Raw genomic sequence first — 15,175 nt, 5'->3', positions numbered from 1 at the left:
AATCAGCTCCCCATCCGGGGGCCCTCTTGTACCTGCTTCCTTGGTTCCCAGGACCCTGCTGCCCCGCTCTCTGTCAGGTGCTGCCGGGCCCTGCTTGGGCCCGCATCTGAATCATTTGAGCCGTGAACCACAGCCCACCGCTCTCCTGGTTGGGTCTTAAATTGCCCAGGAGTTTGGATCTGGGCAGCCATTCACGACTGCTGCCAGGGAGGAGGAGGGACTTCTGCCCCCCACCCCCACCCCCAATTCTCCAGGAATCCCTGATCCCCTTTAGAAACCAAGATCTGGTGCTGGGCGTGTTCACCGCGACAGTTGTGTCTTGCTGCTAGGCCTTGTCGGCAGACAGCTAGGAGATTTCCGTCTCTAGATGTCACACTTCTCTATGTGGAGTCCTTCCCTGCCTTTCCGCGGGGGTCTGGCTGGATCCCCTGAAGTAGCAGGCCTGGGAGTGGAGAGGGCAGGGAGCTCCCGCGCCAGGAGGCCCTAGCACACCCCACAACCCTCTCCCTCCCTGCCTTCCTTGCTGGTTGCTGATATGATGCCTCTGGTTGAACCTTGGGACTCTTCTGTTCCCTCAGAGCGCTCTGGCCGGCAAGCACCGGTGTTCCAGGAGCCTCCTCGCCTGGGGTCCTCACTCCCACCTCCTCAGCCCGCCCTTTGCCTCCTATCGCAGCTCCAGCCTCCTTCCCTTCCTCGGGCAGGTCCTCTCCTTTACCTCTCGTGGGCCAGAGGCCACTCTGTGGGCTTTACCCCACTGCCCATCTCGCATGCACACCCTGGCAAGGACCCCCATCTTGGCCTCCAGTCCTCAGTTTCCTGCACTATCCACAGGCCCCTCCCCTTCGTCTGCAGGTTACCCCTGGTGGAGTCCCATTTTACACGCCCCCTGCCCTCTGCTGCTCCCTTGGGCTTTCCCATTCTGCCTGCGCTCTGCCCCTGCCCCTGCAGCAGGTGGGTTCTGCCGGCTCCAGCTCTGAGGCTCGGAACCCTGTGGAGCCTTAGGAATCGGCCAACATCTCCCTGGGCTGCCCCTCGCTAGGATTTGGGTGAGTCTACTTTCTCCGGGGTCCCGTCCATCTAATGTCCTCTTGCCCTCAGTGAGGGTCCAGGAGCCCTCCCTGCCCCCTCTCCCGCCGCCCTCTTCCTGGCCTAGGACAGAGGGAAGGGTTCCCACGTCCACATCCTTGTCTTCTGCCTTCCACTCTGCACCCAGGCTTTAGCTCTCTGTACAGCGCTAATGCTGCTGGCACGGCCACGGCCCTTCCCTGCCAGGTCGGCTCCTCCTTGCTTCCTGCTCTTCCCCCTCCGAGTCTCAGGGGCTCCTGCTGCTCTCACCCGCAGGCCGGTGGCAGCTGGGGACCTTTGAACGCCACCCCCCTCAGCGGACAGCTGCCAAGCTTTGGTCTTGGGGCTCTCTCCAAGGACCCCGGGGTGGGCCTGGAGCCCCAGGGCAAGCAGGATTGAAGGGGTGCGGGGGGAGGAGGTGCTGGTGGGCCACCCCGGTGGAGGCAGCACCCCCAGGAGTTCTGGCCCGGGGCCCAGCGGCTAGCGTGTGTGGGAAGCTTTAATGGCCTGGCACCGAGGAGCGGGGCAGAGCGGGCCTGGCTGGCAGGAGCCGGCATCACCAGATGAACATAGGCTTGCCATCGTCATGCGCCAGCTGGCTGAGGCAGGAGAGCAGCAGCAGGGCGTCGGTGAGCATGCTGGGGTGCACGGTCTCCACCAGCACGCGCTGCAGGAAGTCCACGGTGTAGGAGCCGCCCTCGGATGCGGCCAGCTCTGGCCTCTCACGCAGGATCCCGTAGGCGTTCACCAGCTGCTCGGTGAGCGCCGGGTGCACCCGCCCGTCGTAGCCCAGGCTCTGCAGCCGGTTCATGATGCTTACGTAGCGCTGCGTGAGTGTCTGGCACAGCTCTTCATCCAGCTTGTGGTCGCTGGGGTTCAGGGAGGCCTGAGGGGAGAGCGGCCGTCAGGGCCCCTCCTGCTCCCACCGCCGCAAAGGCAAGAGAGGGGCAGGTGCGGCTGAGGGGTGTGGCTGTGGCCATGTGCTGGAGGGAGGTGTCCTGGAGGCCCTGGGAGAGAGGTCTGGGGACTGGCAGCAACCCGGTGGGTCTCCACCCGCTTCTTTACTGCCTGTGCCTTCCAACCGGGCAGTGACTGCATTCCGAGGCATCTCGCCAGGAGAGCGGCCCCTCCTCCCCACTCCTGCCGTTGCCTCTCGGGCATGTGACCTGGACATTCACTCAGGGCCCCGGCTCAGAAGGGCCCACACTCAGCTTAATGTCCTGCTGTAGCCATCTTGAAGTTCTTTATAGGTTTTGAACAGAGAGCCCTGTATTTTCATTTTCACCGAGTCCTGCACATTACGTCTCTGTCACACGTGCAGCTAGCTGCCCCCAGGCCCACGGAATGTCAGGTCTGAAGTAGATGGGGTCTCTTGCCTGAGGCCCTCCTACACGTCCCACCTCTTGGGGCCAGCACTCTGGCCCCAAGGTCCCCACTCTGGCCCTGCTCATCCCCTTCCAACCATTCCTGGATGCCCACCTGCTGGTTCCTAACCTGCTGGAACGAGCTGGCTGCTGAGGCGTCACTTTCTCCGAGAATGTCCCCTGTCCTTTCCTCCCCAGGTGGTCTTGTGAATAGAGCACTGGACTCCTGGCTCGGCTCAGCCAAAGTGACGCCTGACCGCTGGCAGACGTACCTGGAGCCCTGTGCTCAGCACCCCCGCTGCACGGTCACTGGAGTAAGCTCATCTCCCTGCCTCTAGGCTCCTCCCGGCCCCTGAGCCTTCTCCCTCCTTTCACCTGCTCCTGTGCCGTCAGGCAGGCTGCAGGAGTTCAGCCACCATCTGTGGGTGACAAGTGGGGCCGCTGGACGGCGCAGAGCACAGTGAGTGGGTAGCTTTAAGCCCCAGCCCCCGAGGACATCAGAACCCATTATATGCTCACTCCGGGGCTGTGGCTGAGCTCCTGCTGTGTGCCAGACGCGATGCGTGGAGCTCCAGACAGGAGCAGAAGTCAGGGGTGGGCACCCTGCGCCCACCCTGCCAGGGTACTGGATGGGGAAGAGCAGTGTGGGCACACTTACACTGAGACGCAAGGCTGCGGCTGCCCCGAGGAGGTGACCTCTTGAGAGAGAGGAGCACAGGTGAGGCAAGTGAGGGGGGACAAGCAGGACAAGCACTCCACAGAAGCAAGGGAGCAGCGGGCACCGAAGCAAGAGAGGGGGAAGGCTCTGTTCTGCAGATAATTCGCAGCCCTCCCCTGTGCAGGGCACCATACCAGGTGATGGGATTCAAGTGTGAGCAAAGCCCTCTGAGTTTATGGTGATGACCGCGCCAAGGAGAGGGACGCTACTGTGAATGTTGCCGCGGGGAGGGGACTCTGGAGGGGAGAGGGTGCTGGGCTGAGGTCTGAGGTCTGAGGGACGAGGATCTCAGGAGGAAAGAAACTTCCAGGACAAGGAACAGCATGCGTGGCTTGGAAGGTACCAGGAGGCAGAGCACAGAGCAAGGAGAGGGGCCCACAGGGAGGGCCGGGTTCAGGGACCGCTTCTGTCCCCACACTGGGTCTGAGCCTCCCCTGCTCTGACACGGAGGAAAGCAAAACCACCTGACAGCTGCTTTGAAGAGTAAAGGAAATGTCTCTAGGGGGTGCTGAGCACAGCATCTGTACCGGTGTGCACCCCCTTGAGGCGGTCCCGGCTCCAGGGGACACATCAGTGGGCTCTCACGTTGAGCAGAATTGTGTTTCAAAGGAATGGAGGAGGGGTGACATAGTTGGCCAGGATGAGGCCAGGGTATATACAGGCGGGGAGGAGGCAGCAAAGCCATCTCAGTGCCTAGCTCCCAGCCTCAACTCTCCTGCCCCCCGTAGCATGTGTCACCCCCTGGACCTGTAGCATACATATTTATGGCTTTTCTTATTTATTGAAGGCCTCCCCAGGAGTGGGCGAGCTCCTGGAGCGCAGAGACCGTCTGATATAAACTTGGTATGCACTGAATGCTCCATAATAGGAGTGAAGAGATGGAGGGGAAGGATAGTAAGGTGCTAGCAGTTTAGTCCAGGGCCTAGGTGGATGTAGACGCAGGCGTATACATGGGGAAACATCTTTAGAGGGAGACTCAGCAGAGGACCTGGTGCTGGACCAGATGTGGAGGAGAGAACAGGTGCTACCAAATACGCACGCACCTGCAAGAAACTGAGCACATGTGTTCACCACCCAGTCTTTCCATTCTGGAAACGACGCCGAACACGTGTTCAGTGCTAAGGGAAACGGCGGCAAAGGTTCAGCCCTTGTTCCCGTTAGAAAGCAACGCTCAAGAGGCGGCCGCACGTCCCTCAGAGGGCGGAGACTGGAGCGTGCATCCTGACTCTTGGGTTAGAGAATCCAAAGCAGTTTGTGAAATCCTTACACCTGAGAAGCCCCCGCCCGTGGGTGGGAGGCCGCCGGGCCGGGCGGGTCCACCTGCTGCACCACTGGTTAAATATAGAGCGAACTGCCTTGCCCCACACGTATTTCCAAACACAGGCTGTGTAAAATAAAATGACTTAAGTGCTCAGCCCAAGAAGGAGGAATAAAGCAAACCAAAAGGAAGCAGAAGGAAAGAAAGAGCTGAGCCGAGGAAACAGAATCCTAAGGATCAACAGGGGATCAGCAAGAAAACCCCGCGAGCGCACCGAAGCCCCGCCTTCCCCTGCGGAGGTAAACTCCCACCTGCGACCCCGCGTCCGCGACGGCAGCAAGGCCTGACGTCACCGAGACCGGGCCAATGGGGTGAGACTGGGACCGTCAGCCCCGCCCCCTGGGCGGAGTCCGGGACCCGCGGCCCAGACGCGCGCCAGGGGGTGGGCAGCGGCCGCGGCCCCACGGGGAGAGGGACACGCGGCTTCCTGACGCCCCTTCTTTCTGTCACGGCAGCTCGGTGTGTTCGCGAGATAAGTAGCGAAGCTGCAGAAGTCGTAAATAACCGCAAACGGCATCTGGAGGCGTTAAAAACACGAGGGTGGGGCGCCTGGGGGGCTCAGCTGGTTAAGCGTGGGACTTCGGCTCAGGTCATGATCTCACGGCTCATGAGTTCAAGCCCCACGTTAGCTCAGAGCCTGGATCCTGTTTTGGATTCTGTGTCTCCCCCCCCCCCCCGCTGCCCCTCCCACACCTGATCGCGCGCCCTCTTTCTCCCCCTCTCTCAAAAACAAAAACACCAGGACACAGTGCGGTTTATGATCAGAATACCTTCTCATGTGTCCTTCCGAAATGTTAAAAGGGAGGGAGGGAAAACTCGTGTGATCTTTTCAATGAAAGGCAGAAAATACATTCATAAAAGTATTCATGATTAAGAAACCCCCCCAAAGGTGTCAATGAATGAGGAAGAGGAAAAACTTAACCTGATGTGGCAGGGGCTGAAGCTGCCTCATCAGGCTTCCGTTCTAGTGCTTCTGGTGCTTTTCTGAAGCTGAAAGCCTTTTCCAGACTCGCCTTGTGGCTTAGGGACCTCTGCGACCTGGGCTTCTGCCCAGCAGGGCCCGTGAGTGGAACTTGCAGGCGGATGTGGATGCCGGGAGACAGTGGTGCCCAGGGGGAGCAGGGGTCCCCGAGAGTGCAGTGGCTATGACCCTGGTTCTTCAGGGGCAGCCATACCAACTTCTGTGCCCAGTTTTGTGTCCTCACCTAAACATGTATAATAAACCTCTTTCTGTTTACATCAGCTAGTGTTGATTATGTTATCTGCAACCAAGAACTGTGACTGAAGAAGATTTGGCAAAAAGCCTGGACACACATTGTACTTAATGGACAGACTTGACGTGTGTGTGTGCAGTCAAGCCAGAAACAGGATGAGGTTGCTGTATTATCTGCTTCTTGTAAACACTGTACAATATGACCGTCTACAAAGAAAAGCCAAGATGATATACAGGCTATTAGAACCAGAACAAGAGTTTGGCATGGTAGCTGGAAACAAACCATTATGCAAACACCACAACTGTTGTCAGCAGGCCAGTGCATGGGGCTCCAGAGAGCACTAGGGGGCCCAGGACCCAGCTGGACACAGCCATGAGGTGCCTCCGTGACCCTCACACGGGTGCTGGGCTCAGGTCTGCTGTGATTGCAAGCTGAAAGGAAGGTACTTAGAGCACCCCACCCCCACCTGGAGCAGAAGATGTTTGCAGCTGGGGAGAAGAGGTGACAGGTCTGGGCACCGGCACAACTTTTAGTTGAGTTTAAAAGATGGCACAGCTGACTGTGAACTTACAAAAAAAGATGACCAGATTCATTGAAAACAGTCAACAAGTCCTCATTCGGCAACGGGGCTCTATTGAAACTTGTCAGTCGTCAAACTATCCAGCATTCGTGAAGCAAACGAGCCAGGTTCGGACACCAGGTTTGACCAGGGGTGGTGGGTCTGGATAGAATTTAGGGATTCTAACAACGACCAACACTGGAGTTCAACGCACAGAAAAACAAGATGTTTTCAGGAAAGGAAGTAAAAGTCTAGGCAAAGTGGAATTGGATCCTGATAGGAATCAACAAATGGGCCAGGCCAGCAGGCAGGATGGATGGCCTTGAGAGCGTTCGTGCTCCTCGGGTGGAACCAGACAGGGTCACCCTGCGGCAGGCCAGCTGGGGGGGTGTCAGACCCCTAAGACAACGTCTGTGCGGGTGGGCTCGGCAGGGCGCTTCTCGGGAGCTTGGGCACAAGAGTAGGACCCTGGCAGCACTGGTCATTGCTGATGGAAGGTGAATGGGGCCAATGGCTCCGGGACTGGGGACGGAATGAGTGGTGCCAGCCACAGCCCCTCCCCCACAAGCACTGGCCCAGGGGGCACCGAGTTCCTTGACTTCCTCAGATGCCGGAGAAAAGTGCCTTCGGTACATCCCGCCCTCATCTTCCTGCCTCTCCTCTAGGAGTTACCGGCTGGTGCTGTGACTGTGGAGTCCTGGGCAGAACTGCCGGCTCCCGCTAAGTGGAGAGGGGCCGGGGACCAGAGGGCTCGCACAGCGGACTCAGGGCAGAGTCCCGTGTCAACGGTGATACGTCTTTATCACCTTCCGTCTAAAGGTAGGTTTCAAACAGTGGGAAAGCTCTACCACACTTTAAACCAGACATTGTAATCCAATGTCATCTTCGCCAACTGGATATCAGCTGCAACACTGTAGAGACGTAAATATTGTGCTTACGCCCGTGTTGTTTGCCAGTTTCTAACTAGCCATGGCCAGTCTGCACTTGAGACCCAGCCTTGGCGGCGGGGGTCCTGGCTGTGCATCAAGGACCCTCCGACCAAACGTGACCACGGTGGGCCCCACTGACATGGGCAGCAGAAATGGCAGGGGTATCAGAACAACCGACACCGTAAAGATGTGAAACGTCCCCCTGTTCAATCTGGGAAGTGATGCAGAACCAAATACTTGAATGAGGTTTTTCCTGGAGCTTGACGGGTGCTCCTAAAATTCACACTGAGCGAGAGGCCCAGAGGAGCTGAAACAACCTGGAAGAAGAGAGGTGCCGGGCTCTGTCACTGCACCAAGGAGGACAGCATGGGCTGGGGACAGTCAGAGCGGCAGTTGGAGAGCCCACACACATGGGGCTGGGTGGGGGCTGGGGGGGAAGCGGGATGGATTCAGGGCTGGGCCCAGCCCTCTACCGCTCTAGCTTTAAGGGAGTCGTGAAAAGTACAAACAAAGGGAAAGGTAGATCATTCTGACCACATTAAAATTAAAAACCGAACCAAAGGACACACACACCAAAGGAAAAGGCGAGCTCAAACCGGGACTCAGATGAGCCCACGGTAGCCCTGAGCTATTCCTGCCGATCACACACCAGGTCTATAGTCTACAGATAAAAACGCTGGAGAGAAAGTGGCCAGGAACAGAGGCCTGTTTCCCAAGGAAAGCCCCAAAAGCTCGCCTCTCCCGTCCCCCGGCGTGGGGGCCCAGCCAGAGTTGGTGCGCTGGTGGGAGAGGAGGCACAGGCGATCATCGATCGTTCTGGACAGCCTCCTCTGGGCATCCAGCCAGGCACAGCCCACACCCCGTGACGGCTCCCCTCCCAGTGTCTTCCAAGGCTCCCAGTGCCCTGGACGCCTTTCGGCCACTGGGGCTGAACACCAAGCTTCCCGCACTTGGTGGCAAGGTAGGCGTGCCCAGAGAAGCCCTGTGTGCCGTGTCCCTCACAGGAAGCAGGCTCAGTGGATGGCGTGCTAAGAATGTACTGGAATGAGCCTGGGCCTGAGGTCCCTGGTCATGAGGCCACCAGCCGCTCAGAGGTTCTGGGACCTGTCTACCCTGTGCCACCTCAGTGACCCTAGAGGGCACCAGCAGCGGGGGGGAGGGGGGGGGGGGGGTAGGCATCAGCTCTGTTAGTGGGGGAAGGGCCCCTGGGAATGAGGGCTGGCCATCTGGAAGCCACTGCAGTGGCAAAGGGGGGCAGTGCAGACGTGACCGTGCTCAGGACCCTGCCCTGCACTGTCCCCTGGGGAGGCCACGTGGCTAGGCCCACAGGCTCCTGCTGCCAGGCGCCCTGGATGCCTTTCGGCCACTGGGGCTGAACACCATGCCTCCTCCACCACAGGGTGCCCGCGGACTCTGATGGGCTTGGCCAGGCTGGCGCGCAGGGCCCCCCCGGCGGCTCCTCCAAGGTCCACACCCCCCCCCCCCCACCCTAACGGGTGACAGGGACAGGGCCTCTGGTGGTGAGGGGGAACCGGGCACCGGGCACCTGGATGATCTTCTCTGGGATGTTGGAGACGGTGAAGCCGTACAGGCGCACGCGCTCGGGGAAGATACTGGACAGGATCCTGCGGTCCAGCTGGAAGGCGATCTCCCCCACCAGCCGCTCCCAGGCCAGCTGCCTCGACTCTGAGGACAACAGGGGGTAGAGGGAATGGTCCTCGGCCCAGGCCGGGGCCAGGGAGGGCCACAGGGGCAGCGGGGGAGACCCCGCCCAACTGGTGTTGCTGCACTTGTGTCACAGACCTCGGGGGCTGTCCGGAAACTTGCTGATCTTCCTGTGGGCTAGCTTCCGTTCCAACTCCACCATGCTTTTCTGAGATGTTTCTGTGCCGCGTGGACCCCGGGGGTCGTGGACTGAAGCCGGGGAGGACGAGGTTCGAGGTGGGGAATGGGGATTTCGAGGAGGGGAGTGCGGGGTGGATGAGGGCTGGGTGGGGGGGTGGTGTGCCCGGGTGGGGGACGGGGGTGGGCACTGGGCAACGTGGGTGGTGCCGGGGGAGGCGTAGTCGGTGGTAGCTTGGGGGGCAGCAGCAGGGGCGACGGGGGCAGGGGCAGGAACTGCTTGTCCCTGGGGGGCACCGGGCCGGGCCCGGGCGTCCGAGGTGCTGAAGGAGAAGGCCATCCCGGGGCCAGCTGCGCCCTTGGTCTCCATGGGGGTAGAGGTGTGCAAGGGCACGCCCACAAATGTCACGCCGAGAGGCTCCAGGTCCTGGGTCGGCTGTGGGTGCTCAGTGGACATTGGGACTAGTGACGCTGTGGGGCAGAGAGGAGAGAAGGAGGGTCAGAGCAAGTCAGGACCCAGGACCGGCCTGGCGGGGGCTGGGGGGTGCCCTCCTGTCCCTCCCCCTGCACCGGGTACCTTTGGTGGTGCCAGCAGGCCCTGCTCCAGCGGAGGGATGGGGTCCAGATGGGCATCCTCGGAACGGCTCTGTCAGCCGCACCCTCTGGGCCTCCGGCAGCACCAGATTGCTCACGGGGTTGGCCACAAGGTTCTGAGAAACACCTAGAGGGGCAGCTGTGGAGGTGAGCAGAGGGCTGCTCAGAGAGATGGCCACTGTGCCTGTCGTAGGTGCCATCAGGGGGCTGCTCGGGGTCAGGGGGCCGGTGGAGGGCAGGCCCATGGAGCTTCCCAGTGTGCCTCTTGGGGACACTGCCATGAGGCCGGCCAGGGTGCTGCTCGGAATCAGAGGGCCGGTGGAGACCGTGCCCATGGAGCTGCCCAGTGTGCCTCCTGGGGCCACTGCCAGGGGCCTGGCCAGGGGGCTGCTCAGAGTCAGGGGGCCGGTCAGGATGCTGGAGAACAGGCCGCTCTGTGACACGGGCCCTGGACCGGGCAGCAAGGTGCTGAGGGGGCCCGTCAGGGGGCTCACGATGGGGCCTGCCGTGGGGCTAGGCTGCGGGCTGTTTAGCATGTCGGCCAGGGGTGCCAGAGCCACAACGCCCACTTCTTCCAGGACGGGCTCGTGTGCTGCTGCCGGGGACGGGGGCAGGAAGACACCTGGGGGACACAGAGAAAGCACTGAGACCCCGGCGGGCCCGCGGGGGGAGGGCCCGGGTGCTTGCCTGCCTCTGACGAGCTGACCAGCTCTGCACCTGTCTCTTGGGTGGCCGGACAATGACCCGCCCCCGCTGACGGGGTCTGTGGGGCGACTCGGCAGATCCCACTGGAGGGTCTGGCCCGCTTCTTCTCCGTCGTCTGAGGCAGCCTTGTCCCCCTGGGCTCACTTCTCTGCACACCTGCCCCCCCCCCCACCAAGTCACAGGGACCTTCCACAGCTGCCCAGCCCTCCATGTGCCCACTGCACTGAGCTACTGACCCCTCACTGAGGAGGGTCTCCTGGCGGTGGTCCCCCAGGTGGCCAAGTGGACCCATCCATTCCCTGGTGGGGAGCAGTGGGCCCGGGCCTCCTGACCACTGTCCTTGTGGGGACAGCAGAGCTGCACCAGGTGTGGGACGCTCAGGGAGGCCAGAGCCGGGACAGGCACAGAGCCTCAGCGGCACCGATGGTGGCTCGTCCGTGCCTGCCCGCAGTGTCCCCGGGAACAGCGAATGCAGGTTCAAGAGGGCGGGCTGGCCCAGACACGGCTGCTTCATACTCCTGGATCCCTGGGCGGGGGTGGGGGGGCAGACAGCCCATTTCCCTTGGGTTCCTGAGGAGCGAGCCCTTGAATGACCACTGTTTTGGGGGAGAAGACCCCTGGGGGCACGGAAGCTGGGGGAGGGCGCAGTGTGAAAACTGCCAGTTAGGCGGTTGTCGTTAGGCGTCATGTGCTCGCTCACTACAGAGAAAGAATGGAGCTACGGAAAAGTCCAAAGAAAGATTAGAAACCGTCGTAGTCCTGTCATCCTGCCGTTCGGCGTGATGAAAAGCTCCGCGTTGCCTTGAAGACTCTCTCCGTGAGTTTATAGATCAGGGGTAGACGGACCTTGTCTATTAAGGGCTGGTGGTGAATACGGCCAGTTTTGCATCCGGTCTCTCTTGTGACCAATCACCTTGGGGGCTGTGGTACCAGCGTGGCCCCAGATGTCACGGAAACAAATACGGTGGGTCTGTACCAATAAAACTTTATTCAGAGACGCTGATGTTTGAGTTTTGGGTACTTTCCGCATGTCCAGAAATAGTATTCCTCTGATTCTCCTTCAATCACTTAAAACTGTAAACTCCGATCTTTGCTCCTGGGCCTTCTCTGTCGCCCGTGTCCTTCCGTCCACTTGTCGTCCGGCTGGGCCCCCACGCGGCCTTCCAGCGGCACCCTTCTCTGAGGACGCTGCTCCGTGGCCGCTGCGGTTCCCAGCTCCCCCACCTGCCACCGTGTGGAGCCTCCGCGATCGATGGGCATCAAATTGACCAATTTTCCCAATGACAACTAATTCTACTACCTAAATCTTTTTTTTATTAAGTTTTCAATTTCAATTCCAGTCACTTAACAAACAGTGTAATATTAGATTTTGGAAAATAACATAGAATACCGTCCCTTCCATACATCACAAGTGCACCCCTTCATGGGGGGGGGGGCGGGGGGGGGGGCGCGCCCCCCACGCCCCTCCCCTCTGGTGACCTGCAGTGTCTTCTCTGGAGTTCAGAGTCTGTTTCTCGCTTTGCCTCTCTCTCTCTCTCTCTCTCTCTCTCTCTCTTTCTTTCTTTCCCCCCATTTGCTCGTTTGGTTTTTTTCTTCAATTCCACATGTGAGTGAAATCACATTGTCTTTCTCTGACAGACTTATCTTGCTTAGAACAATACCCTCTAGCTTCGTCCATGTTATTGCAAATGGCAAGATTTCATTCTGTTCTTGGCTGCGTAATAGTCCGTCGTGTGTATACACACGTCTTCTTCATCCATTCATCAGTCGACGGACACTTGGGCTCTTTCCATAACTTGGCTATTGTTGAAAGTGCTGCCACAAACACTGGGGCATCGAATCTGTATTTTTGTGTCCTTTGGGTAAATACCTAGTAGTGCAATTGCTGGGTTGAAGAGTAGCTCTGTTTTCAATGTTTTGAGGACCCCCCCCCATGCTGATCTCCAGAGCGGCTGCACCAGTTTGCATTCCCACCAGCAGGGCGAAAGGATTCCGCTTCCTCCACATCCTCGCCCACGCCTGTGGCTTCTGGTGTCGTTGATTTCGTTCTGACTGTGAGGTGCTGGCTCCTTGTGGTTTGGGCATCTCCCTGACGGTGAGTGATGCTGAGGTTATACTACAAAAGTCCTTCTTACGGATTCTTCTCCCTGAAAGTAGACATCCTAGAGGTCCTTAATCCACACTGCTAAATCTACCTTCTTTAAGACCCCTCAGAAACATTGTGGCATTCCCCCGGAAGTCCCTGGGCTGTGGCTCAGACGTCTGCCCAGGGACCGTGTGGCAAAAGGTCCGGTCACTTTACTTTTGTTTCAAGTTTTGTTACTTGTGTTTCCAAATGAATACATTAAAATTGCACCCTCAAGTCAACCAGTCGGTTGGTTCTTTTATGATTTCTGGTTTTGGCTTTTTGGAGATTTTTGCTTTAGGATCGAAGAGACAATGAAAGTGTGGGCCAAAGAGAAGGAGCCGTGGGGAGGAAGAGCCCGAAAGGGAAGGGCAGCGGGTCGCAGGTTAGGGGAGGGCCTCAAGGAGCCGAGGATGAGGACGGCAGGAGGAAGCAGGGATGCAGGTGGGACCCGGGCCGTCTGTCCTGCTGGGCTGTCTCCTCTGAGGGTCCGGATGATGTGGGAGAGGAGCCGCACAGTCGGGAACCGCAGGAGCGTCCAGTGGTGACCCCCCAGCGCAACCAGGCCCCCCCCCCCAAGACCTGGGGATCAGGTTCCCACGTGGCCGGCCCCCACGTCTCTCCTCCGTGTCCCCCTAAGACGTCCCCACTCGTCATCTCCCTCCATTTTCTCCTCTTCCTCCCACACCCTCTCCGGCCAGGCTTTCTCCCTCCTTCCACCCGGACACTCACTGAGGGCGGCGGCGGCCCCACACTGCAGAACCCGCCGCCGGTTTTCAGGCCCCACCTTCCTCGTGGGTGGTGCTCACACAGCGGAGCGCTCCTCCTCCGTGAAACCCCGTCTTGGTTTGGCATCAGGCTCCCGGTGACCTGGTTTCCTCCAGGCGCTGCCGGCCCCGCCCCATCTGCCTTCCCGGGGGCGCCTCGGGCTCCCCGAGTCTGCTCGTCCTCGGCGAGCCCATGTGTGGTGGGCACCGGGGACCGGCTCCATGCCCCGCTGGCTCCTCAGGCTGGACCCCAGACGGTGCAGTCAGCCCCAACACTCGTCATCAGGCACACCCCGCCTCCGGCCTGCTTGCCGCACCTGCTCGTGGGCCCTGAGTCGTGCACGCGCACCCCTGCACGGCCTCGCCCTGGTCCATACCAATGGTGCCCGGCCAGACACAGGAACCTCCCCGGCTGGTCTCCTGATGCCAGCTTTCGCCCTCCAACGTCTGCCAGTGTGTACCAGTTAAAGTGCCCATCAGCTCACCGTCTTGTTTTTAGTGCTAGATCATGCGGGGCCCTCCGTGATCTGGCCCGTCACCTCTCGGACCTCAGTTCTCCCCGTCTCCCCCTTGCACACTCTGCTTCTGCCCCTGGGGCTCCTTTCTGCTCCGGGAGCGCTCCGGGCACACGCAGGCCTCCGTCTGGGCGCTGACCGCTCCCTCGGCCTGGAGCGCTCTACCCGCTGCGTGGCGGCCCCGCGCTCCACCCATGCCGTCATTCACCATTCGTCATTCGTGACCTCCTCGGTGAGGTCCTCCACCCGAAATCGCCAGTCCCCTCACCCCAGCCGTCCCGTTCCCTTCTCCTGCGCTATTTCCTCCTGAGAGGCTGTGGATGCCCTACACTGACTTACAGTTTGACCCGTCTCCCCCCATTAGAACGGACGTCTCGTAAGGGCAGGGGTGGGTCTGTGGGCCACTGTGTCCCTCCTCCTAGAACAGTGCGTGGGCCACAGCAAGTGTTCCATAAAGAAGAAGAAGATGATGTGTATGCGAGTGGAGATGAAACTTGGTGATGAAAAAGAGATTGGTCAGGATAGGAACTGAGATCTATCTGCGCCTTCAGCCACCGAGAGCTTAATCTGACCACAGAAGGAAGTGTCCATAGAATGACCAGAGAAACTGTGGCCACTGAGAGAGCCATACAAGATCCAAAATTCAATCAGATAGTATGTCACTATCTGAACAAGGGTTGTGTGGTCCTCAGGATACAGAGAGTGCCAGATTCATCAGGGCCTACAAAAGTCAACTGTATTTCCAAACATTTGCAATGAATATTTCAAAAATAAAAAACAGCATCAAAAGAATAAAATATTTAGAAATAAATTTAACAAAAGAAATGTAGGGCCCCTGGGTGGCTCAGTTGGTTAAGCATCTGACTTCGGCTCAGGTCATGATCTCATGGTCTGTGGGTTCGAGCCCAGCATCAGGCTCTGTGCTGACAGCTCAGAGCCTGACGCCTGCTTCGCATTCTGTGTCTCCCTCTCTCTCTGCTCCCCCCCCCCCCCCACCTCGCACTCTATCTCTCGCTCTCTCTCAGAAATAAACATTAAAAAAATTTGTCTATGCTCAAGATAGACAGTCATATAAAAACTAAAATTTTTCTAAAAAAGGAGTTATTCCTAGGAGAGTATGATAGGGTGTATAACAAAAAATAAGTAAAAACTGAACAGAAGGAAATGGCAAGAGCGAACAAATGTCGATAAGTCAAGAAGTAGTCATCTAAGACGCTTTAAATATTTGGAGCCGCTGCAAGACTTCAAGACAGGTGCCTTTCAGGGGCAAGGAGGCAGAAGGGATTCGGCCCGAGCCAGCCCTCACCTTTGAAGAAGATGTAATTCAGGACAACCATGAGCGTGTCTCGCGTGAACTCCTGCAGGCAGTCCGCCACCTGCCCGTACGTCTGCTTTCTCACGTACTCGTTAATCTGCCTCCTGGTCGTGGCGGAATCTGTGAAGTTGGCAGAAAAAGCAAA

General features: G+C 58.9%; 1 protein-coding gene and 1 long non-coding RNA gene across 10 annotated transcripts in view; one reads left to right on the top strand and one right to left on the bottom strand.

The window, feature by feature from the left end:
* Positions 1–1,546: 1,546 nt before the first annotated feature.
* The window catches only part of SPATC1 (spermatogenesis and centriole associated 1), a 26,597-nt gene continuing 12,968 nt past the window's right edge, over positions 1,547–15,175 (bottom strand). For 7 of the 8 annotated variants that reach the window (XM_040494726.1, XM_040494721.1, XM_040494724.1 and 4 more), the window contains 4 exons: positions 9,587–10,225; positions 8,971–9,471; positions 8,714–8,853; positions 1,547–1,951 (listed from right to left, as the gene is read on the bottom strand). In XM_040494726.1, the coding sequence (XP_040350660.1) occupies positions 1,622–1,951; positions 8,714–8,853; positions 8,971–9,471; positions 9,587–10,225 (1,610 nt within the window). In that variant the 3' untranslated portion in view covers positions 1,547–1,621. The remainder of the gene's footprint in view (positions 1,952–8,713; positions 8,854–8,970; positions 9,472–9,586; positions 10,226–15,175) is intronic. The other variant, XM_040494728.1, reaches the window with a different exon arrangement.
* On the top strand, positions 1,968–5,095 carry LOC121043136 (uncharacterized). 2 transcript variants are annotated; one of them, XR_005796701.1, is made up of 5 exons: positions 1,968–3,147; positions 3,272–3,357; positions 3,935–4,379; positions 4,531–4,776; positions 4,921–5,095. It is a non-coding gene; the product is annotated as an uncharacterized LOC121043136 (long non-coding RNA). The 2 variants fall into 2 exon arrangements; XR_005796700.1 differs by having other exon boundaries at positions 3,935–4,776.

Source organism: Herpailurus yagouaroundi, unplaced genomic scaffold (genome assembly GCF_014898765.1).
Source record: "Herpailurus yagouaroundi ecotype Mexico unplaced genomic scaffold, PumYag 186, whole genome shotgun sequence".
NCBI classification, from domain to species: domain Eukaryota; kingdom Metazoa; phylum Chordata; class Mammalia; order Carnivora; family Felidae; genus Herpailurus; species Herpailurus yagouaroundi.
This window is presented reverse-complemented; position numbering and strand designations above follow the sequence as displayed.